Below are 25,132 nucleotides of genomic sequence, written 5' to 3'. Positions count from 1 at the left end.
CTGTTAAGGTTGCTTTAAAGAAACTTTTATTAGTAAATACACTTTATCAAATAGTCAAGTATGTCGGGAGTATTAAAATATTTTTTATTTTAAGTACATACTCTATGGGGCAGGGATTATTTCCCAGGCATTATTAAACACATAAGAGCATTGGAAGGGCTCTTTATTGATCATATGATGTTCCTGTTTGAGAACCCGTATTGCCAGGGAGTTATTGTTCCCTGCATAGAAGAGAGCAGTTTTTCACTGTACAATAGACCTACCAAACAGCAAGTCTGATATCACTGGAGATGGGACAAGTTTTTTTTTCTTTAGTGGGTGTATGCATGTCTAAACACTGGGCATCTCCTACTCATTAAATAACTCAGGGGGTATGTATCTCGAAAGTAGAGATTTCATTAGAAAACATGCCTGTTCTAATTAATATTTTTTTTTAATTTTATGTTTTGCAATATTTGGCACGTAAATTTGGTTTATCAGTTATTTTTTTCACACGCTAACATTGCACCAGAGGAAGATTGATTTGTGAATGAATGTGCACAGAAATGTTGTGATACTATGGGGGTTATTTACTAAAGGCAAGTCCACTTTGCACTACAAGTGCAAAGTGCACTTGGAAGTGCAGTCAATGTAGATCCGAGGGGGACATGCAAGGAAAATAAAAAACAGCATTTTAGCTTGCACATGATTGGATAATAAAATCAGAAGAGCTTCCCCTTATTTCATATCTACCCCTCAGATTTACAGCGACTGCACTTCCAAGTGCACTTGTAGTGCAAAGTGGATTTGCCTTTCGTATATAACCCCCTATGAAAACATTGTTAGTGTGCCTTCAATCTCCCTCTACTGCAATGTTACACATTATTTACCATCCCGAGCTAAGGGCATATTTCACACTCATGCATTGTTTTCTTACTGACCACCTCAATGTTATTTTGTACGTTCCTAAAATATTTACTGCCTATATAATGACATGAATAACAAATGTGTGTGTGTGTGTGTGTGTTGTTTTTTTTTTTTTTTTTTTTAAGTTTTGTTTTTTGGGAATTGACTTTAAAGATTTATCGAAATTTGTTTTCGGTACTTACAACAAATGTTATGTTTTTACTTTAAAGAATTATCTCTTTTATTATCGCATGCAATATTTAAAGAATAACCAATATTCGTTGTTTGAATTGACCTTTCGTATTAGGAAATGATGAACATCACGTAAGCACATAATTCATGACTCTGTTTTTGTATTTTAATTATTCATGTACAGTAAAACCTTGGTTTACGAGCATAATTGGTACCAGAAACGTGTTTGTAATCCAAAGCACTTGTATATTAAAGCATTTTTTTGACAGGGTATAAAAGAGAAGAGAGGCACCTCTAAGTGTAGCAATAAGTTGCTAAATGTTGTACCCTCAATAAATGTAACCATATTGCTTGTAACCACTTAGAGGCTCCTCTTCTTTTTTATACTCAGTTGTGACATGAAGCTACTCTTTTTTATATCAAGACATCGCTTGTATATCAAGGCAAAATGTATTAACATTTAGCTTGTCTTGCAAAACGCTCTCAAACCAAGGTTTTACTGTACTGTATATGGGTCTTATAGAAAACCATGTAATTTTAGTGTTTGCTGCAATTACCAATTTTTTCCAGCAGATGGTGCTGTAGGTGAAAAGTATATTTGTATTATTAGTATATTAATCCCTATAGTGTTCACCCACGAATATGGCCCTGTACATTTTTCTCTTCAAAAAAGGTTCTTTATATTTTATCTAGTGTATGCATTTATATTTTTTACCATAACTATTTAGGCATTTCAAACAGGATTTCATGTTTAAAATGTTTGTTGTTTTAGAGACAGCATAATGATCATAAGAAACTGACATTTGAACTTGGCATAGTTACATAGTTAGTCAGGTTGAAAAAAGACACAAGTCCATCCAGTTCAACCATAAATAAATAAATAAATAAAGATCGTACAATTCCCATATACCCACAGTTGGAGCATCTTTATATCCTTGAACACGGAGGTTCATGTGTGCTACCTTGGCTTATTAGCATTGGGCCTGATGTATGAAGTGTGTGCTGTATAAAAATATATTGATTGCTATGAGCAATCAGCTTCCAACTCCTATAGTCTAGATCAGAACATGAAACAAGGTTCTGATTATTTGCAACAATATATTTGGTGTTGGCTTACTTTCCATACACTAATTCAGGTTTCATGATAAAGTCAGAGGAATTCATTAGGATCTTTTAAAAAGAATTCATTACAGGTACAGTTTCTAATCCCCTTTCTGGCCTGTAACATGTACACTTATATACAGTATGTATTTTAGTTAAAGTAGCCCTTAAAAAATGTATTAGCGTGTTTAAGAGAAGAATAGTTGTCCAAAATCTTAGCTACTATGTTTGCAAAATAAGTAACATAGATGTAGTTTTCTAAGCCTTTGTGTACCTTTATGACAGCAGAGTGGCTGTATAACTGTTCATAAATAATAATGCTATAATTGACCTGCTTCAACCAAAAACCTTTTAGTTTTAAATGGCATCAGAATGGGTTGGATCCTCTCTCAGGTTTTGCTGTCTGTAACCTGGTAGATGAACTCTGCGACTAAAATCAAAACCTAGAATAAGTCCCTGCAAAAGAGGAAATCACATTTTTGCCGATACTGCCTAACATTGCTTTGATGACTGACACTTCTGGGAGTGTTGAACTCCTGGTCCCCTGCTTCTCTCAGTGAGGTTCAGTGATGACTTCTTTCTATGCAGCAGCCTAGATTTCAGATAGTTTCATTTCATGACCTTTTAAAGAAATACATTGGTAAATTGTTAATATATTTACCTGGAATTGTTCTTCAAATGTTATTAAAGTAATTTAATATGCAATGGGTGTGTTTCATTATTCCTCCATCACCAACTATTGCAAGTATCTTGTGTTTAAAATGCCAAATTTCAGTTTTTGGTCAGTAATAAAATGTACAGTATGCATAAGAGATTTGTATGAACGCTATTTATAAACCTTGAATATAACTCTTACTTTAACACAATGAGCACCATGCAACAGCTGTTGTATTACACAGAGCAGTAATAGCATCTGAGGCTGTTCACTGGGTGTATGGAGGGGTTACATCCACTTTTAAGTCATGCACCTTTTAAAGCGGGGGTTCACCCTAGAATAAAAAAAAAAAAAATGTATTCTATCATAAAATTCGGCATCGTAGCGCGAGCTACAGTATGCCGGTCTTACATTTTTTATCCCCGTACTCACTGTTTAATCCGACCTAGACGATTCCGTCTGCCCACGGGGAATGGGCGTTCCAATCCAGACGGAAAGTGATTGACGGCCGGCTCTGGCGCGTCACGCTTCTCCGGAAATAGCCGAAATAGGCTTGGCTCTTCACGGCGCCTGCGCATAGCCTGTGCGCAGGCGCCGTGAAGAGCCGAGACCTACTCCGGCTGTCTTCGGGGAGAGTGACGTGCCAGGGCCGGCCGTCAATCATCCTCCCTCTCCATAGGCACGCCCATTCCCCGCGGGAGCCGAAATCTTTAATGTACGAGTACACAGTGAGTACGGGGGTAAAAAAATCGGGACAGGCATACTGTAGCTCGCGCTACAATGCCTGTCTCGATGGAAAAATGATGTAAGTGAGGGTGAACTACCGCTTTAAGTTCTTTATAGTCCTGTACCCCTACATTATGATTTTGTGGTATACTCTTCTTTTTTTTCTGTTACAGTAAATTTTATTTCAAGTAGCACGGTTGTGTAATGCCAACCTAACTAATCTTAGAGCACCTGCAGTATCAATCAGCATTCGTAGTTCTACTATACATTAGGATAATTAGTACATGCAACTTTTTTGGTCTGTGGTTTTAGGTGGAACCCTTGAAAATGCATCTTTTAACACTTATACAATGCATATGGCTTAATTTTCATTAAAAGTTCAAAACTGGTGTGAATTAAATTGGTAATTTTTGTGAATGTCATTTGTGAAAGTCCATTAACAAATCTTGTGTTTTTGTAGACTAACCTGCAATTTAATAACAATAAGTACTACCTGATCCAGCTGCTTGAAGATGACAGTTTTAAAAATTTCTCTGTCTGGATGCGCTGGGGACGAGGTGAGTCTGCATAAGGTTTCATTTAGATTTTATAAAGCTGCTTTTAACCAAATACCCACCTACTGTATGTGTATTCTTTGCCAGTGGGAAAGGTGGGTCAAAATTCTTTGGTTTCTTGTGGAGGAGACCTTCAAAAGGCAAAAGACGTTTTTGAGAAGAAGTAAGTTTTTTTGATCCCATTATCTTTTCTGTAATATGTATGCATTGCATGTTATTTCTGCAAATTAGCCCTATGGATTGTCCAAAGAACTATTTTTCTAATTTTTTCAATTTCCTGTAGCCACAGCAGCCCCTCAGTCTGTGCATGCAACTAACCTATGTAGCAAACCCTCTTCCCCCCTTCCAGTGGATGTTATGACTGCCTGTGTCAGAATATTTAATGACTGTCCTCTTGTTGCATGTCAGAATCTGTACACTTTCAAAAACTCATCTCTGGTATCTGGAGTCATAGCCACTAGAACGTACAATGGAACTAAGACTTGGCTTTCCTCAATTTCATTGCTATGGATTGCTACCAAAATGCCTGATGTGAGGAACAGCTTTTTCATATGGTTGTATAAGAGTAGCGTCACACCTTAAGGCCCCTTTCACACTTGTGTGACTTGTCCTGCGACTTGGGACTTTTAAGGTCACATGACAAGTCTTACCCCATGATTTCCAATGAGTACCATTTATATCTGTGTGACTTCAAAGTAGTCCCTATGTCTTGTGTTTTTGTTTTCTTGTGTATGTGTTTTTTTTAATATATATACATATTGAAACTATGCCCTGCCTCCCCATGCACGTAATTTGCCTTGCGCGAATGACGCGCACTCTGCCCGCTGTATCTCCCAGTATATGTACTTAGCCTGTTCCTTTTGGGATATTTTTTCATTGAAGAACAGGAGGAGGGGGTGGACCTATCTGCACGTCATTGAGAGGCTTATCCGCTGAACCCAGAAAAGCCAGCAGGCCTCTCGATGACGTCAGATAGACCATTGTGGTGGGTGATGGAGCTGTGGCTGGGCATGAGATGATCTCAGTGGGTTGACGCTGTGTACACAGGATGGCTGAGTATCTGAAATGAGAAGATACCACCTTCAGGTAAGCGGGCGGGGGGGAAATGGGGAGGCCGGCCAAAGTTCCTCTTTAACTTTTTGTGATAATGAATCTGCAGTTCATTTTTTTTTTTTTTTTTAGGTTTTTTGATAAGACCAAGAATGTTTGGTCTGAGCGTAAAGATTTTGAAAAGGTTGCTGGTAAATATGACATGTTGTATCTGGACTATAAGACAACTACAGAGGTACATGCTCACGACTATTTTATGAAGTTTTTTTTCTGTGACAAAACACAATTTTGAACTGGTTACAAATGGCTCATAATATTTGGATTGCCCATAGGAAGAGAAAAATCTTGTGGAAGTAGACAAACCATCCGACATTCCCAAACCTGAGTCCAAGTTGGCAAGCTCGGTTCAGGCCTTGATCCAACTGATTTGTAACATGCAGAACATGGAAGAGACTGTTCTGGAGATGAAGTATGACACAAAGAAGGCACCTCTGGGTAAGACAATTGCTTCTGACTAATGTATTATAAATAAAAAAAGTACATCATTTACACTCACTTTAATGGTATATTCAAAATGAATAACTTCTATCTTCTCCAGGAAAGCTCACAGTGGAGCAGATCCGTGCAGGTTACAGCTCACTGCAACGTATTGAGGACTGTATTAAACTACAAAAGTTGGGCAAACATCTTATTGAAGCTTGTAATGAATTTTACACCAGAATCCCCCATGATTTTGGGTACATATATATTCATTTTACAGAAATTGGTAGCTGTTAAGTGACCAAAGTTATTATTTTTTTTTTTTTTATATATATACATTTTTAACTATAACTTGTGTTCTCTTAAAATTTAGACTAAGGACACCCCCGTTAATTAGGACGATAGAGGAGATGGCTTTGAAAGTGCGCCTCCTAGAGGTAAGAGTTGCAACTTTCTTTATTACAGCTGCCTAAGTCAGTGGCGGTCAACTGGAACATTATAGAAGGCCTCAAGCACAGCCCCGGACACTTCCAGGGGGCCACACAAAAGCAGTGCATTTTTTCACCTCAACACCCAAACATTTCGGTGCTTCTTCATTTTTTGTAGTGTATCGAGATGCATACTGACAAAGTTGGAGTACAATAACCCCCACTCCTGCATTGATGTCAGTGGCCACAATAATATCCCCCATCATGGGTGTAAGTACTTTTAACATTAACATTGGTGGTTAGTGGCAGTGAAAGTTAAACTTCCACCCCTCCCTGCATTGATGGTCAGTGGTAGTGAAATTTAACCCCACTCACCCATCATTGGTAGTTGGTCAGTGGCAGTGATATATTTAACCGTCTTCTCCCCATCCCTCCCGGTTTGGTGTCATGGCAAGTTAACTCTCCCATCCACCCTGTATTTATAAAAGTTACTCCCACCCCCCTCTGCATTGTTGGTCATGGCAGCGAAGGTTGACTCCCCATATTAGTGGTTATGGCAGTGAAAGTGTGAACCCCACTTGCCCCCCCCCCCCCCCCCCCCGTATTACAGGCCATGCCAGTGAAAGTGTTAACACATCCCCTGTACTGGTGGTCATAGTAGTGAATCTCTGAGAAAGAATAACTGCTTATAAAAAAACTAAGCCTTACAGCTCAACCCCACGCTACCTGTACCCCTAGTACTTTGCTCAGATCAATGGTTGACCTAGTCCAGGAGCTTCAGCCTTTACTATGCAGTGTTCCATGCCTTTTCTGAGCTAGCAGAGCTGTACAGTACTGTGCAAGTGTGGCTTTCCATATTAGACCTAATAGAAAAGACATCTAATGGCAAGGTTGCAGATTGATGGCATATTCAGTAGAGCCTATGGACAATATGTGCACATGCATTGATTTGCATGTCTTTATCAGTTCAGAATGGTGCCGCAGTTCCATCTGGTCCAGTGTGCGCCGCAGCTACAGGCAGTCCTGAGTTATGAACTTTCGAGCTGCGAAAGACTCCTTCTTACGAACGGAGGTGGTGTGACGTCACTGCCGGCTGCTTGCGCTCCACACTGGTCCCGGATACCGCCGAGCAACCATCTTGCAGTGCTGAACACATCCCACACTGCAGTACTGCATGGCCACAAGAGCCTCAAATAGCATGACTGCATGTGCAGAAGCACCCAGAACGTCCCACATCACTGCACAGACTGGAGCTACACTTAGAAATTCACTGTTCCGACTTACAAACAAATTCAGTGTAAGAACAAACCTACAGTCCCCATCTTGTTTATAACCCGGGGACCACTTGTACTTAACCCGAGTTGTGTGTTGCTCTGAATAAGTAGGAGGAGGAGGTATGAGTAGCTTACTAAGTGCATAGTTTCATGCCAGGTGGTGTTCTGTCGGATGCCCCCTCTTTTTGATTGGTTGCAGGTATGATTTTGAATCTTGAACCTACAGACAGGCTCAGAAATGTGTTTGTTGAGGAAAGACACAAGCTTGTATTCACTCATTTCCTCCAACCGTACATTAGGATAGTACTGTTTAGTCCTAAGTGGTTTCACACTGTGGTGTGCTCAGTATATCAAGACTCAACTGTCTGTGCCCAAACTCTCTCTGTCACAGGTGGGATTTACACCCCTGATGTGTCAACAAAACAGACCTGTGGCTACACCTGGAGTAAAAAATGTTACTTGGAGGCATCCTATTCATCCACATGGTAATAGAAAATGCTTGATTGTCCTCTGATCACTTCACTGTATAGCCTACTATGAAGCCATAACCTTCCCTAATGCAGGCCCATGTGTGCTAGCTCCTTTATAAAGATCAGAAATGGTGTCCAGTCCAAAGCAGTGTGATGAGATTCAGATGCAGCTAGGTGACACTTGAATTGTGCAAAACCAGCTATTAAACCATTGTTCTTACAACAGTTTTTCTATTCGGTTGTAATTTACTGCATGTTAAACATTCATATAAAACCAATCTTTAAGAAATAAATTCCCTGTCCCCTGCAGGCTTTGGGTGACATTCAGATTGCAGTGAAACTGGCAAGTATGGATCTCGGCTCTCATGAGCACTCACTGGACAGGCAATATCGGCAGTTACATTGCTCACTGGACAATTTGGATAAAACATCAGATGAATTCCAGGTATTTCTCATGCAGATTTATCAATTCCCCACTTTCTCTTCATTGACAAACATTATACAGCCTGTTGTACCAGGGGGAGTTATAGATATGCTGGGTTTTTCAATAAATGGTTGCATGAATTAACTAAAAAAATGTGTAGCACAATAATTTTGTGCTTTTTGCATTATTACAGAACTATAGGCAAATCTAAAATGCCTACATTTAATCAACATATGTTTATTAAAGGATTAACTGTATTTTAAAATGCTACCCCAACCTGTCTTTATATTGGCCTCTTGTAATCAGATCACTTGTTTAGCAGTACTCAACTAGGAGCCAATCGGGTTCTACATTTTCTTTTTAGTGCTGCCAGTCTAAAACAAAGCTTGCCAATATGATAGGAGAAGGGAAGAGTATCCTCATCAGTGTGCAGCTGCTTTTTTTTACTATACAATTAATGATTAATTAAGCCTATATTGCTTAAGGTTAGGGATTTGCAGATTCTGTCTTGCAGTGGCACATGAATCACAAGACTGACTAAGCAGAATTATAAAGTTGTTGTCAGGTAACTCTTCACACATATGTATTTCAGCGGCATATTTAGCTGCTTGCCTAAAGTATTGTTTTAGAGATCCATACTGTTTTCTTTGTGAATAACCTCACCAATCTTTAGTCCAGACTTGACACACATTTTTGCATTTTCAATTCCTGAAAAGCTTATTGAGCGCTACTTGAAAACAACACATGCCTCTACTCATAATGATTACACTATGACCTTGATAAATGTGTTCCGGATAAACAAAGAAGGCGAAGAGAGTAAATTCCGAGCGGAACTCCCAAACAGGTATGTATTACAATATGTATTCTACAAACCATATGAATCCGGTCTGGTTTCTATAGAATTGAACGACACTATTGTATATGAAAACATTGTATTTAGATGAAATCGACTGAAAGGATGGCTTGTAATCTTTCTGCCAGTAGTCACTGTCTAGTACTTTAAATTCAGATTTTTTTTTTCTTGCCTATTGAGGGACAAAGGAAATCGTTACATTTGGGCTATAAAGCCATCTACAGGATGATTGGACACGGGCAATCAAAAAACACTGTAGTCTGGCCCAGGATTACCATCACTACCAGCATACCTCTGTTTTTTTGCTAGTGTACTAAGAGAATTACCTTTTTTTTTTTTTTTTCATAGGCTTGGCTAGGAAAAGTCTAGTCATGTTTTAGTAGCTTTTTTTCTTTACATTTAGTTCAATTGTTGGTTCAAAATAAGATTTCCTACCACATTGCTGCTTGAGGGTGGAGTGTCATGCCCAGACCCTGCCAAACTGGAAGTTGCAGGGCTAGCCTTGAGGTGACCTTTGGTGGTTACTTGTGGCACTTTACAGCAGGGCTGTGGAGTCGGAGTCGAGGAGTCGGAGTCGGGGGAAATTTTGGGTACCTGGAGTCGGCAAACAATGCACCGACTCCGACTCCTACTAAATTTAGATTGGAATAAAAAAAAAAAAAGCAAGTTTAAATGTCCCAATTCACAAAAAGTTATAATTAATGACTTCTCTACTGTAAGAATAAAGACCAATGCATGCAGTGCCTCACGTAACCGCAAAACGAACACGTTAAGTGACCGTGAAGAAGCATGCTTTTCATGTGCTTCACTATATGGCACGCAACGCACAATTAGGAGCTGCAATACTTATACTTTCCATAGTGTTGTGTTCTGCTTTTACAGGGAACGCATGTTAGAGAACCAGTAAGTGTCCAAATAAAAAAATTCCAACAGGAGTTTTATAAAGCACTAAAAGAAGTTGAAAAGTATGATCGCTCATCAAAACTTACTGTTGAAGAAGCCATCCTTGTTTATCCAGAGATCGTTAGTGATGTGGCCAGAATAGTTACTGCAATGCCACCCACCCAAGTCAGTGTCGAAAGATTATTTTCAGCCCTAAAAATAATAAAGCCCTGGTTCACACTGGGTACGATTTGAGATGCGATTTGAAATGTCAAATCACATCTCAAATCGGCGGCAATTGTCGGCAATGGCATTGTCCTAATCAGTGCGACGCCGCATCTGCGATTTCAAAAAGTAGTTCCTGTACTACTTTTTGCGATTTCGGGCCGCGATTTACATTAAATTGTTGCCGAAATCGCGGCAAAATCACAGCCGCGAAAGCGCGGTAAAATCGCGCATTTTACCGCGATTTTGAATTCACAGCAGTGTGAACCTAGGCTCAGTCTGACTTAAAGCGGGGGTTCACCCTTAGAGGGCACTTTTCCCCCTTAGATTCCTGCTCGTTTTTACTAGGGGAATCGGCTATTTATTTTAAAATATGTGCAGTACTTACCCGTTTACGAGATGCATCCTCTCCGTCGCTTCCGGGTATGGGCTTCGGGAATGGGCGTTCCTTCTTGATTGACAGGCTTCCGAGAGGCTTCCGACGGTCGCATCCATCGCGTCACGATTTTCCGAAAGAAGCCGAACGTCGGTGCGCAGGCGCAGTATAGAGCCGCACCGACGTTCGGCTTCTTTCGGCTACGAGTGACGCGATGGATGCGACCGTCGGAAGCCTCTCGGAAGGCTGTCACTCAAGAAGGAACGCCTGCTCCCGAAGACCCATACCCGGAAGCGACGGAAGAAGATGCATCTCGAAAACGGTAAGTACGGCTCATATTTTAAAACAAATAGCCGATTCCCCTAGTAAAAACGAGCAGGAAGCTAAGGGGAGAAAAATTTTTTTTTTACAAATGGGTGAACTCCCGCTTTAAGAGCTTCTATGAAAGAGGATCTGGCAGAGGCAATTCTCTTCCTTAGAACTCTACATTGAATTGATTTGCATTTGCTAAGCCTATAACTACATTTCAAGATTAATATAAACCATTTCTAGGTTTTACAGATTTTGTTTTTGGTTCATTATAGATAAGCTTTGTTTTTGTTCTAAAACAACCAAATAATGTGGTTTGTATTTTTGAACTGGTAAAGATCCTGTTCCTGATGTTTATGCCTGCTGCTACTATCCAGCCACTTGATTGTTTTCATTGTGTTTGTCTTTTGCTTAAACTGTGCAATACAGTAGACTGTTGGCTTCCCAGCCAGTAGTCCTGTGGTAGGTTGCGTTTCTTTCCCTCAAGGAATGTATAAAATACATTCGCATATTAATACAGAGGAGTCGGAAGTACATAAAACTGAGGAGTCGGAGTCGGAACATTTATCTACCGACTCCACAGCCCTGCTTTACAGACCCCGTACTGGTATTAAATGGCTATTTTAGTACTTTCTGGGTCCAGAGCTGCTGCCAATGTCTCAGAATTTGCCTTGTCTTTGAATCCTTACTTTGTGAGTAGGCTCGTCAGGCTAAGCCCAGGGAGCTACCTTGTTGTTTTGGTTTGCTGAGTGCCTTAAAATGTCCTCCTTTCCATCTGCTTACTGCAGAAAGGTCTAACATTGATGGATTGAGCACTGATGTCATCCACTGCTCTTTTCTGCCTTTCAGCATAGGAGGAAGCTTAGCCTAACTGCTGTTTCCGCTTGCAAGAGCTTTGTGGAACTCTTGACTGCTGGTCTGTTCCTGCTACCTGCCTACAGTGACTTTGTCACCTCTGGCTGTTTGACCATACACCTGCTACCAATGGTTGGGTTTTGAGTACCTGAGGCCTTGCCTCATAGCCTGAGCTTTGTTTCCTTTTCGCCTTGCAGTGGCAACATGTCTGATTCTAGACACATGAGGACCGTTCCTTCTGTACCAGGTGTAAAGTTTGGGGAACCAGCTAGATCGCAGCACAAAGGCTTTGCAATCAAAAGAATGTTTATTTAACTTAAACCACTTAACAGCAGCAAAAACAGAGCTCAGAACTGCTATTGCAGTTCAACAGTCCTTGATTTTTGTCGCAGGTACCTTCCCCTGCTAGCAGGCTTCCAGGCAGGACACTGCTGTGCACTTTTACGGCTGTCCACCAAACCACCATCCACAGTCTCCTCTATACTCCTCACCCACCTACAACTTCCTGTATTTTTTTTTTAAACTCGCTTCCTCTGACAGGTGAGTTAACCCTTTTGCTTGCTTACTTAACGGGACCACAGCCCAAACAGAGGGGAAACATAGCGTCCTTCGAGGACACAGCCACTGCGTCCTGTACACAGGAGTCCCCCACTTCAAACCCCAATAACGGCTTCAGTGTTACTTGCAGCGGGCCTACTTATGTGGCTGACATCTGTAGCTTGGAATCTTGCCCTCTCTTCCTAGAGAATATGCAATATTGTAATTTTTCCTAGCTTTGTTGGGCATGCCTAGCACTTTTGCTCTTTCCAAAGAGGATTTCACTACAGTCACGCAGGACTATTGGGACCAAAATAGTACAGATGTTTGCTGACTGACCACAGAGGCCACAAGCATGCTGCTTTGCTTTCGACTTCAGATTCTACATCCAGTGTGCTTGCATACTCCAGCCATCAGCTGCTGACTTTAATTCCGAGTCTCTCCAGTTCTTGCTGGATGAACTTGCATCTGAGGAGTTGCAGTCTTTTGCTATAATTTCCAGGCTAACACAAGGTGCCTGGACTCTTATTAATGAGGTATGTGCTACTTTCAAACTAAAGGCTCAGCCTATTTCCTCTGCCAGCACTGTTCTGAGATTGCCAAGGCCTTTCTGGTGCACCCCCTGTTATGTTTTTCCTTTATGGAGACTGAAAAACTTTTAACAAGATCTTTTTACCTCCCAAGTGCTCATCAGCCTTGTAAGATTTGTAATGATCTACTTAGCATAGCATTTGATATCTTGGTCATAGAGCATTTAGAACAAATGCCCTTTTGATATGAGATTACAGTGTGGATGGGTTGTTGCTTTGCCATCTCATTTCCTGCACGAGTCTTCCGTCAGTGAGCATGCGAAAGATACTGCCTAACGTATTGGATTGTTTTACGTGGTACTGATACAGTCACTACGAGCACCCATCTGTTACCAAGGTCAAACACTAAAAGGAGTGCAGTCCTCATCCTTGACTTCGTATGACCTTTATCCTAGGGTATGATCTTGGAGAAAGGGTTCTTCTCTGTCCTGTCAAGGCACATTCTCTTGGGCTCTCCGCCATCAGGTAATGTTTCTCAGATTTTTAAGGCAGTCATCTAGTCTTCTGTTCACACATTTTCCAAATTCTATCTGGTGGCTGTTCTAAAGCCAGCTTTGGGTGTAAAGCCTTCCAGGCAGCTCTTTGAGCTGCAGGCAGTCTCTAGTTCTTTGGTTTACTAGTGGGACTGTTTTCTTTATCGTACACCACGGGACACAGAGACTAAGTCTTTACATAATGGGTTATATGCTCACCAGAGGTGATTGGACACTGGCACAACCAATCAGTCAGTTCCCCTCAATATAGCCCCTCCCATCCCGGAAGTACCTCAGTTTTTTCGCCTTTGTCTAAGGTGTAGGACGCGTGGAGAAATGCTAATGAAAGCTCTGCTAAAATAGACCCTTCGGGGCTAAGGAGCTATGCCTGTTTTGGATCCATCCAAGAGGCTATGAAGCTATGCCAAAACTGGAATGGATGCGGGCCTCCTGCAAAGAGGCGTCACCTGTAATGTCTCTCTTCGGAGGACTGGGCTCTGAGGTCCAGCATTTTTTGTATTAAGACTTAAAGTCCTGGTCAGAGTCCTTTACAAGGCCCAGGGGGAAGTCTCCTTTAAATAGGAAACTTGTATCCCTGAAGGTTTGGCACACAAAGCTCGCGAAGAGGGGTGAAGATTGGTACTGTCTGAAAAATATTTCAGCAGAAAAACCTGCGGCGAGGATTAAGGCAAGAGAAAAAGGAGCCTTCTGAAGGACCTTTTTCAAAATTTGGAGGGGTGTCTTCTCAAAATTGGCCACTAGAGGGAGTAATGAGCTGAGTTTTGTCTCACCTCATTCAGACAGTGTCAGATCCGTTGGACAAGCACACTTCCTCCGCTGCAGAGCTCTGCTGAACACGGCCACCGCTGCTCTCCCCTCAGATGCCGGTAAAAATCCCCCAGAAGGTAGGGGGAAGCTGGCTAGGCTCCCAGGCAGTTGCCATTGCGCTAGGATAGCACGCACGGGGGCACGCTTTATAGGCAGGAAAGGGAGGGGAGCAGGAAGAGGCGTGCACGGGTGCACGCACGCCGTTTTTAATGAAGGGGAACTTTTTGTAAAAGCCAAAAGATCCATCCTGGAGGCCAGCAGCAGATCTTCCCACGGGAGATTGCAGCAATGGGGGGGAAGCAAACTCTAGATGGCTAGTAGGGCACTACCATATGAGAGACACCCACTCTATGCATAAGTCTGTGTGTTTGAAGTTGCATACTTAGATTGTTAAACTCTGCACAGCAGTATATGCATGTTAAACTCTGCACAGCAGTATATGCATTTTGGTACCTAGGCTTCTTGCTCAGTAATATGTCTTCCACTAAAAAGGGATCAGGGACTAGGAGCAAGAAAACAGTGCCGCCTGAGACAGGAGGCTCTGTTCGCACCTGCTCGGAACCTTCCTCCCCTGTAACTATTGATTTACCAGTTCAGGAGGAGCCGTCGCCACGTTCAGGAGCTTCTCCAGTGGCACCTGGGCCTGCATATGTCACTGAAGACACTTTTTATGCAGCCATGGGAAAACTAGAAGGATAGATCGCTAAGTTAATCGCTCAGTCCTCTAAGACGGACAGAAAGCGAAGCAGATTTCCTTCAGTGATTATTGATCCTATTTCAGAAAGATCTGAAGAGGATGAGGATGAGATTTCACCTGCAGAGTAGTCGGGATGGATCAGGTTTTTCAGAGGAACCCTTCTCTGCATCTCAGATGCTAAAGTCACAGGTACAATATTACGCTGAAGTCGTACGTACTACATTCAGGTTACCTCCTTTGGAGTTAACTTAATCACCTGTCTCCTCCCTGGGCTCGTTAAAGACCCTGCAGAGTACAAACTCCTTTTCAATTCATCCGTTGCTAAAGAAGCTAATGTTTGCAGACTGGTTACACCCAGACAAACATTTCTCTCCTCCTAAGAAGTTTAATATTCTTTATCCCATGGAGGAAGAGTTTACAAAGAGATTTAGTCTGCCTGCTGTAGATGCAGCTATATCTTTTGTAAATAAGAACCTGACTTGTCCAGTGGATGACGTACAGGTATTCAAGGATCCTTCAGAGAAAAAGCTGGAATCCTTGTTTAAATCTTCCTTCCTGCTTGCAGGATCAGTTGCCCAGCCTGCCGTAGCAGCAGTAGGCATGTGTCAGGTCATCAAAGACCAGATAAAAGAGGGACTGAAGGAATTGACTCCAGAGCAGTCCAAGGCCTGGGAGGATTTGCCTAAAGCTTTATGCTTTACAATAGATGCTATGAGAGATTCTATCCTGCAAGCATCTCGTCTCCAGTTGGTGCATATGCGCAGAATCCTTTGGCTAAAGCATTGGTCTGCAGAGACACCCTGTAAGAAGCATGTGGGGTTAGGTACCACCTAGTCAGGAGCTTGTAGTTGGTCTCCTGCACCTTCGTACATATGGAGGTCTTCAGGGCAAATAAGATAATACGCTGGGACTCGCATGGGGTAAATGTGCGATTCAGGTCTCTCTCCCACTTAGTCAAATAGGTCAGGTGCGCGTTGTCCGTCGGGGAGGTCAGGAGGTTGTACATGGTGGATAGTGTCCTTGGGAGCGCACCCTCTTCTGAGCAATAAGCCTCGAAGGTGGTAAGTGATTTGGCGAACCCTTGCGGATTAGGCAGGGACACCAGAAAGTGTCTCAGTTGAACCGCCGTCCAAAACGGCAGTTGAAAGGCGCCCCTTTCATCTCGCAGCTCTTCCAAAGAGGGCCAATGGTCATTCACCAGAAAATGTCTGACTTGCGTACGGCGCAGGCCTCCAAAAAAGCTCCCAACCTGGGGGTCAAGACCTGGCGGGAATTTGGGGTTCAAGAAAAGAATTTTACAGGTAAGCTGTCTAAAAATCCTATTTTTTGTTTTTTTGTCCATGCCTCAGTTTATGGGCCAGTTCACACCACATGCAGGCCATTTTTTTCTGCATCAAAAATGCTTGGAAAGTAGGCTATATGATTTCCAATGGAATAGTTCACACCAGTGCTTGCAGTTCCAGTTCCAAAAAAAAATTAGACCATGTTGCATTTTTCCTGCACTGGACTGTACTGGAACACTGTAGAAAGTATCAAAAACGCACTGAAACACACATGTCCTTATTTAAGGTTAAGAAAATAGAGGGGGGAAAATTCACTGGACTGCATTAACCACTTAAGCCCCGGACCATTTTGAAGCTAAATGCCCAGGCCAGGTTTTGCGATTCGGCACTGCGTCGCTTTAACAGACAATTGCGCGGTCGTGCGATGTGGCTCCCAAACAAAATTGGCGTCCTTTTTTCCCCACAAATAGAGCTTTCTTTTGGTGGTATTTGATCACCTCTGCGGTTTTTATTTTTTGCGCTATAAACAAAAATAGAGCGACAATTTTAAAAAAAATGCAATATTTTTTACTTTTTGCTATAATAAATATCCCCCAAAAACATATATACAAATTTTTTTTTTCCTCAGTTTAGGCCGATACGTATTCTTCTACATATTTTTGTAAAAAAAATCGCAATAAGCGTTTATCGATTGGTTTGCGCAAAATTTATAGCGTTTACAAAATAGGGGATAGTTTTATTGCATTTTTATAATTTTCTTTTTTTTTACTACTATTGGCGGCGATCAGCGTTTTTTTTCGTGACTGCGACATTATGGCTGACACTTCGGACAATTTTGACACATTTTTGGGACCATTGTCATTTTCACAGCAAAAAATGCATTTAAATTGCATTGTTTATTGTGAAAATGACAGTTGCAGTTTGGGAGTTAACCACAGGGGGCGCTGTAGGAGTTAGGGTTCACCTAGTGTGTGTTTACAACTGTAGGGGGGTGTGGCTGTAGGACTGACGTCATCGATCGAGTCTCCCTATAAAAGGGATCACTCGATCGATACGCCGCCACAGTGAAGCACGGGGAAGCCGTGTTTACATATGGCTCTCCCCGTTCTTCAGCTCTGGGGAGCGATCGCGACGGAGCAGCTATAAACGAATAGCCGCGCCGTCGTCCCGGATCGCTCCCCGAGGGAATCCGCCCGCCACACGCAGCGGAGGGGGTCCCGATCGGACCCCCCACCCGCTAGAAGGCAAGGACGTGTATATATACGCCCATCTGCCTGTCCTTGCCATTTTGCGGACGTAAATAGTCATGCGTTAAGGAGTTAAAAACGCACTAGAACGAACGCATCAAAAATGCGCATGCAGAAAAGCATCTGAAACGCTCCAGGACTGCGTTTCTGTGGTGTGAACTGGCATTGAGTGCTTTTGGATGTACAAAAGAAAAGGGAAAATCGGGTATTTGTACTTACAATAAAATAATTTTCGGGACACAAGTCCCACTCGTTGGTGTTCTATGATCATGCTCCTGGTACTGCTTTGCTAAAAAATTAAGACATGCTGTTAATAGGTCTGGCCAGCAGTTTTTAGGTTTCTCAGTGTCCTGTAGGTGGTAGTATAAGCCCATTAAGATTTCCGTGTCCCTCAGTGGACTCCAAGAAAATAATTTGTTGTGAGTATAAAAAGTCTTCTTTTGTTGTATGTTCTGTAGGTTTCATAAAGGTGTAAAATAATTCAAATAATATCTGCATTTGCAATTTTTTTTTTTAATCATTTTTCTTAATATGTCTGGTGTATAGCGTTTCATGTGTGTAGTGAAATAGAAGAAAAAAATTGATGATTAATTATATAGTAATGTTTGTGTTTCTAAAGAATGCTTCTGTGGCACGGATCTCGTCTGTCTAACTGGGTTGGTATCCTTAGCCAAGGTCTGCGTGTGGCTCCCCCAGAAGCCCCAGTAACAGGATATATGGTAGGTAACACACTGATAATGGGGCCATATAATGACAAATACAACAAAAACAATGCTGTAGTAGCAGTTTACACATCAGAACACTTGGATGAAGGTAATGTTTTGCCACTGGGGAGCTGCAGAGTCTTGTCCCCAGACCTTACATTTAAAGCGGATGTGCCACTAAACAAATATATTAAAAGCCAGCAGCTACAAATACTGCAGCTGCTGACTTTTAATATAAGGACACTTACCTGTCCTGGAGTCCAGCGGTGATCGCAGCAGATGACGAGCCGATCGCTCGTCACCCTGCTGCTCCCCCCTCCATCCACGGTGAGGGAACCAGGAAGTGAAGCGCTCCGGCTTCACTGCCCGGTTCCCTACGGCGCATGCGCGAGTCGCGCTGCGCCCGCCGATTGGCTCCCGCTGTGTGCTGGGAGCCGAGTGTTCCCAGCATACAACGGGGGACGGACGGGAAGCGGAGAAAAAACCCGTCCTTTGCCCGTATCGTAGGGCCGGAAGTGGGTGCAGATACCTGTCTGTAGACAGGTATCTGCACCCCCCTCCCCTCTGAAAGGTGTCAAATGTGACACCGGAGGGGGGGAGGGTGCCGATCAGCGGGACTCCACTTTAGAGTGGAGATCCGCTTTAAATAAAAATCTTACCATGTGTGCATTTTTACATATTTGACACATGCTGCTTTTTATTTTTATTTAAGCCTTCCTTGTGTAGACATCCAAAAGCCCCAAGACTGATGCTGGGTGCTGTCATCTTAGATATGTCATCAGTAGCCCCAGCTGACTCGGTACTATTACTCGGGTGACATACCTTTTTGCTCTTCCTCCTCAAAGGTTATTTAGGGAGGTGAGGGGAGGGGCAGAGAAGTTGGGCCAGCACAGAGAGCGAAAAATCATTTATGGGGAAAACGTTTGGTACTTTTACCAGCAATTATTTTAGGTTGGTGACAGGTTCTTTTTAACCACTTAACCCTCCAGAAGGTTTTACCCCCTTCATGACCAGACCATGTTTTGCTATTCAGCACTGCGCTATTTTACCTGCCAATTGCACGGTCATGTAACGCTTTACACAAATGAAATTTGTATTATTTTTTTTCACACAAATAGTACTTTCTTATTGCAGTATTTGTTCACCACTGTTGTTTTTTATTTTTATTATTATATAAACAAAAAAAGACAGAGAATTAAAAAGAAAAAATTATTTCTACTTTCTGTTATAAAAAACATAACCAATAAAAAGTGTATATTAATTGGTTTGTCTATAAAAGATGGTGTGTATGTGTGTAATATATAGAATTTATGCAGCTATACAGGTAATGGCAGTGATCAGCGACTTAAGTGGGACTGTGATAGTGTGGTGGGCAATCTGTTGCTAAACGGACCCTTGCTGGAAGGTACACTAACTGACTGAAATCAATAGTGAGACTAATATAGTGATCAGATGTGTGTTATATGTTGTGCTTTTAGTAACAGATCTGGCTGTTTCTTCTCCCTGTTTTGCAGGGAGAAGAAACAGCCACATCACGTATTTGTGTACCATGTGTGTTTTGTGCTGTGATTGGCTACAGCCATAAACCATTGGGCCAAAATCCAGCTGTAGCCAGTGACAGTGCAGGTTAGTAGTATGCATCCTTAACCCAAAACATTTATGGGATCCAGCCTGCCCCTGTACTATGGCTGGATAAGCAGTTAAGTAGTCATTTTGGTTTTCCTTTTTTTTTTTTTTCTGTTGTATGTACATAAAAATATGTAACTGCTGTTGGAAGTAATAATTGCAGCATTTTTTCCCTATAGTTTGGCAAAGGAATCTATTTTGCTGATGTCTCCTCAAAGAGTGCAAATTACTGCTTTACCACTCGTGATAAGAATGTGGGAATTATACTTCTGTCAGAGGTAAGGTCAGTTGGGAATTTCTAACACTTAGTAATTCTGATTTTCCAAACTTACAATTGGTCAGCAAGAAAATGTAATGGAATTGGTGCTTATCAATGAGGCTCCTCTAAATAATTAGTGTCCTTATGTGAGTAAAGCTGGCCATACATGCTGAACCGGACAAATTTCAATACTTGAACAATATGGCCATTTCTGTTCTTGAGAAGTCGATTTATAGATCAACTTTTCATGAAAGGGCTTGTAAAATTACTGCTTGATTAGCACATGCAGCCAATGGGCTGTAGCATTGATCAGTGTATACTGATGGTGGGGGACTCCCACTGTCAGAATACAATGACACAGCAGGAAGAATTTCCCAATTCACCTGGAATGTGTGGATGGGGCTTCATCCTCTTCTAGCTAAAGCGAATATGATGCTAAAAGGTAGGAAGTCTACTGGTAAGGATTATCATCATATGCTCCACTCCACCATGTCCAGAAAGCTCACTCACCTCCTTGTAATAAAACAAAGTACCGTATTTTCCGGCGTATAAGATGACCTTTTAACCCCTGAAATTCTTCTTAAAAGTCGGGGGTCGTCTTATACGCCGGTAACCTAACATGCAGACTGCGGCCGTCCATTTTTCAAAAGCCGCGCCTCCTCCTTCTGCTGTCCTGTGATAGGCGGAACACTCAGCTTCCCAGCAGAGCCTCTGTTCAGTGTTCCGCCTATCACGGATGCCCTCTCGTCCTTGGTCTCGGACGAGAGGGCATCCGTGATAGGCGGAACACTGAACACAGTGTCTCCTGGGAAGCTGAGTGTTCCGCCTATCACGGAACAGCACGAGGAGGAGGCGCGGCTTTTGAAAAATGGACGGCCTCGGTCTGACAGATTCTGCATTGTTTAGCTTGATGCAAGTGCAGTTATTTTTTCACCATTTGTGAATAAAGTAAGACTTTTGTATGTATACATAAATAGCAGCTGGTTCGCCCAACGTGCATTCCAGCAAAGCAAAGGTGACATATCGGAAGTTCCGTCCTACGTATTTTGTCATTGAAGTGTGACATTCTCAGGAGATCAGTGTGATGATCAGGGTGGATGTTGAAACGCGTAGTACTTTCTTCTTTCCTAAGGTGATTTCTACAATTTACCACAACCAGGACATTGTTCTCTCTTGTCCCTGTGTCCAGTTCACCAAAAGGAAGTTTGGGAAGGAAATTCTAAACAGATTGCGTTCCACCTTTTCTAGGCTTTACTAAATCTGTGAGTGCTTTTTGACATCAAGCAACTGTTTCCCAGATTTGCAAAGCTGCCACTTGGTCTTTTTTCCACACGTTCTTTAAGTTTTACTATGTGTATGTTGCAACCTCATCTAAGGCCAGCTGCAGGTGACTCTGAGCTAGAGCTAGTCTCTAGTTCCCTGTTTTGGGGCCTGTTAGCATTTGCTTTGCTGCCTACCCCTCAGTTGAACTGCTTTTGAATTTTCTAAAGGTTTAAGATTGTTTTTGTCCCTCAATAGATGAGAAAGAAAATAGAGTGTTTGTACTTACAGTAAAATAATTTTCTTGGAATTCATTAAAGACTGATCCCACCCCTCTGATTTAATATTATGATCTCTGCACTGCTTTAAATCCTTTGCTGGCCTACATGTTTTTTTGTTTGCCAGTATACAATCCTCCTATAGGTGGTAGTATAACCCAAAATTTTAAAGACTTGTTTGTTTCCCAAATCCAAGAAAAATATTTTTGGGCAAAGAGAAATGTCTGATTATTTGTTCAGTCCCCTCACTTAAGACCCCTTTCACACTGGAGCGGATAGCAGGCGCTATTGGGCTAAAAATAGCGACTGAAAACAAACCCTAAACAGCCGCTGCTGTCTCTCAAGTGTGAAAGCCCTCAGGCTTTCACACTGGAGCGGTGCGCTAGCAGGACGGTAAAAAAGGTCCTGCTAGCCACATCTTTGGAGCGGTGTGTATACCGCTCCTGCCCATTGAAATCAGTGGAACACCTTGGCTATACCGCCGGCAATGTGCCTCCGCAGAGGCACATTGCAGGCGGTTTTAACCCTTGGCCACTAGCAGGGGTAAAACTGCCCCGCTAGCGGCCGAATAGCGCTGCGAAATAAGCGGTAAAGCGCCGCTAAAAATGGCGGTGCTTTACTGCCACCGCAACTCCCGCCCCAGTGTGAAAGGGTCCTAAATCTCCGCTTTCAAAGGCATACATGATTTATAACTGAATATTAAAAGGGTAATCTTCTGAGACTAGTTTCAAGGTAGCTTGGTACTGGAATGAATTGTATTCAGGTCTGTCTTGGTGACTGGTGTTTGTGCTAGGGCTGAAAGTTTGATGTTCTAGACAAGGATGACCTGTGTGACTTTTATTGCCAAACAAACACATACCAAGAAGAGAGCATAGAATGCAAGAAAAGACTTTCATTATTTGATAAGGTGCTTCACAGTGTGTTATGATTCATAGACTGAGAACCACCTTTTGTAAACCTTTCATTTTAAATAATTAAAAGCATTGGTATTGAATGTATATTCTTCTGTTTCAGGTTGCACTTGGTGAGTGTAACAATCTTATAGCTGCAGATTATGATGCTCAGAAGCAATTGAAAGGAAAACACAGCACCAAGGGTGTTGGCCGTTGTATTCCAGACCCACAGAAATCTATCACACAGTAAGTTTTTATTAACTATATGAACTCATTGATGTTGGTTGTTTTTGAGGATTTTAACCGTTTCTTCTCATTTCATCTTTCAGTGAAGGAACACTGGTTCCATTGGGGCCTCTGATAGACACAGGACTGCAGAATAACGATGGTTATACACTAAATTACAATGAGTACATTGTATATGACTCTAGTCAGGTCCGAATGAAATATTTGCTGCAAGTGCATTTCAACTATGAATCTTTGTGGTAACAGAATTGCTGTGTAGGAGAATCACCACTTTGATCATATATATGTTTTAAAGGTGGACAAAACAATGTAATGTGGCTTGAGGTAGATGGTATCCTCAGTGGGCGGTCCACACCTCTGCCAACATACTTGATTTATCCACATTTCAAAATAAGACTAATTGCCAACATACTTGATTGATCCATATTTCAAAAACTAGTCCTTTGTACTGAAAGCATCAAGTGTGAGCAAGTGTCTAGCACATTTTGTATTACTTAAATAAACTGACAGTTCGAAAAATGTAATTGCATTTGTTCCTTGATTATCCTGCCTGCACCAGGGTTACTTAACAGGGGAAATATTGGCACATTTGATAATGCCACTACACTCAGTCATGTGTTAAAAAATCCTCCACCAGGTACATCAAAAAAAGCAATGATTTGTGTTTCAATAAGGATTAAGAATGCGTGCTTGCTATTTTGTCCAACAAGTGTCTATATCGTATTTGGTGTAAATGGGGGACATAATGGAGATGTGGTAAAACCCCTAATGGCAGACTACAACTTGTTTTCCTGTACACTACTTGTGCAGGATTAGAAAGAGTGAGTGTGACGGTATCGGTATGATATCCCCGTCAACGTTCCCTTCTTCCCATAACGAAAATCACCCCAATCTTCCACGAGGAGGGATATCCCTGGAATCGCCCAGAAAGCCACACATGAGACCAGCTTACTGCTTGAACAACACAGCCTTTAATGGTTTTTCTTCTCAGCTTTTTATACAGTCCAAGACATTGAAGCAACAATGAAATCTCCACCCAACCCAATCACACACTAAGGCTAATTACTAAAACATTCCAGACAGGTCGGCACCGACCGACAATTATCATGTCTAATCACTGCACATTCCTTACGCAACAAACCACCTTCACACACTTGAGTTTCCTAAGCAGACGTTTCGTCTGCTTCCAGTTTGACACCTATTAACACCTCTGAGAATCACTAGGTTGTAGACAGGGTTATCACACAATTAAAGGCCTTTCAAAAGCTAGCCTTATTTAACATATGAACAGTCCTTACAGAGAGAGATGAATCACACATAAAACACCTGTTACCTGTAACCAACAGCATTAAGTTAGCAGGGAGATCATTAGACTGAAGCATATAGGCAATTGCATCACAATGGCCCCCCCTTTTCTCCCTGCTCCGGCAAACCCGGTTGGACCTTCCCTGGTCCAGTAGGGTTGACGGGTTCAGAGCTTTTAGTCCGAGGTTAACTCCGTTTGGCGTGACTGACCTCCCTTGGCAACTGCTTCAGACTCAGGTATGCCACCGGGTCTTCAGATCACACGTCGGTCAGTCCCCAAGTCTTTGTGCGATCTGCAAAGTCACCAGAAGTCAGTGTGAAGATGGCGAATGGGTCTGTGCGCCGCCATCTAGGTGTCCCGCTATGGGAGGGGCAGGTTATGGCTCTGAAGTGACAATCACAGGAGATTCATAAAAAGAAAAAGTTATATTTGTTGAAGTGCTGTAGCACTGGTGCTCAGAGTCCGGGGGGGGGGGAGAGAGGGGACTCAGAGCCCCATAAGGTCAGCCACCCCCTGCTCCCTCCGCAGCCGCCGGTTCTCCTCTTTGAGCTTTTCCAGCTCCATCTCCAGTTCATGGAGCCTGGGGGGGTCAGCCCGCTGTGACCTCAGGTGGTTGTTCTCCTCCTCCATGCGGCTTATGCACTCCTCCAGCTCTATGTACTCACGGATCAGATCCTGCTTGCTCATGTCCTGCAGGCTTTCAACGTGGTCCTTCATCATCAGGAACTGGGTGGTGGTGTAAGGGGCCACCGGTGGGCCCTTGGCGAACATCTCGGCCCGCATCTGGGGCGCCCGCTGCGATTCCATCTCCTCCAGTCGCTTCTTCTCCTCCCAGGTCCGCTGGTTATATGACTTCCAGGACCTCTTCTTCTTGGAGGGTAGCTGGCGGTGCCTCTTTCTGCCCAGCTCCCTCCAAGGCCCCTCCGGCTCATGGCTGTCGCCCATGACCAGCTGACAATGGTGTTCCCTGTTGTCCGTAATAACAGATTGTACCATGAGGGCTTCGTAAGGGGTGCCCAATGGTTCTTCCTGACCCAGCTCCTGGGGATCCCAAGCCGAGTCTACACAATGGGCTGCTGCTGGTGGGCGGTACCCAGGTTGAGACCAATTTGACCTGGTGTTGTCATTCATGGGGCAATTCTGCTTGAAGTGACCCAACTGTTTGC

At 42.6% G+C, this 25,132-nt stretch overlaps 1 protein-coding gene across 4 annotated transcripts in view; it reads left to right on the top strand.

Moving 5' to 3' along the window:
• Nucleotides 1–23,184, top strand: part of PARP2 (poly(ADP-ribose) polymerase 2) — a 50,366-nt gene extending 27,182 nt beyond the window's left edge. For all 4 annotated transcript variants that reach the window (XM_040352530.1, XM_040352503.1, XM_040352519.1 and 1 more), the window contains 12 exons: nucleotides 4,020–4,116; nucleotides 4,201–4,276; nucleotides 5,296–5,398; nucleotides 5,496–5,658; nucleotides 5,762–5,900; nucleotides 6,017–6,080; nucleotides 8,126–8,260; nucleotides 8,956–9,083; nucleotides 18,014–18,113; nucleotides 19,904–20,002; nucleotides 22,536–22,660; nucleotides 22,744–23,184. In XM_040352530.1, the coding sequence (XP_040208464.1) occupies nucleotides 4,020–4,116; nucleotides 4,201–4,276; nucleotides 5,296–5,398; nucleotides 5,496–5,658; nucleotides 5,762–5,900; nucleotides 6,017–6,080; nucleotides 8,126–8,260; nucleotides 8,956–9,083; nucleotides 18,014–18,113; nucleotides 19,904–20,002; nucleotides 22,536–22,660; nucleotides 22,744–22,903 (1,389 nt within the window). In that variant the 3' untranslated portion in view covers nucleotides 22,904–23,184. The remainder of the gene's footprint in view (nucleotides 1–4,019; nucleotides 4,117–4,200; nucleotides 4,277–5,295; nucleotides 5,399–5,495; nucleotides 5,659–5,761; nucleotides 5,901–6,016; nucleotides 6,081–8,125; nucleotides 8,261–8,955; nucleotides 9,084–18,013; nucleotides 18,114–19,903; nucleotides 20,003–22,535; nucleotides 22,661–22,743) is intronic.
• The last annotated feature ends 1,948 nt before the right edge of the window (nucleotides 23,185–25,132 follow it).

This window comes from Rana temporaria, chromosome 1, assembly GCF_905171775.1.
Source record: "Rana temporaria chromosome 1, aRanTem1.1, whole genome shotgun sequence".
Classification (NCBI taxonomy): domain Eukaryota; kingdom Metazoa; phylum Chordata; class Amphibia; order Anura; family Ranidae; genus Rana; species Rana temporaria.
This window is presented reverse-complemented; position numbering and strand designations above follow the sequence as displayed.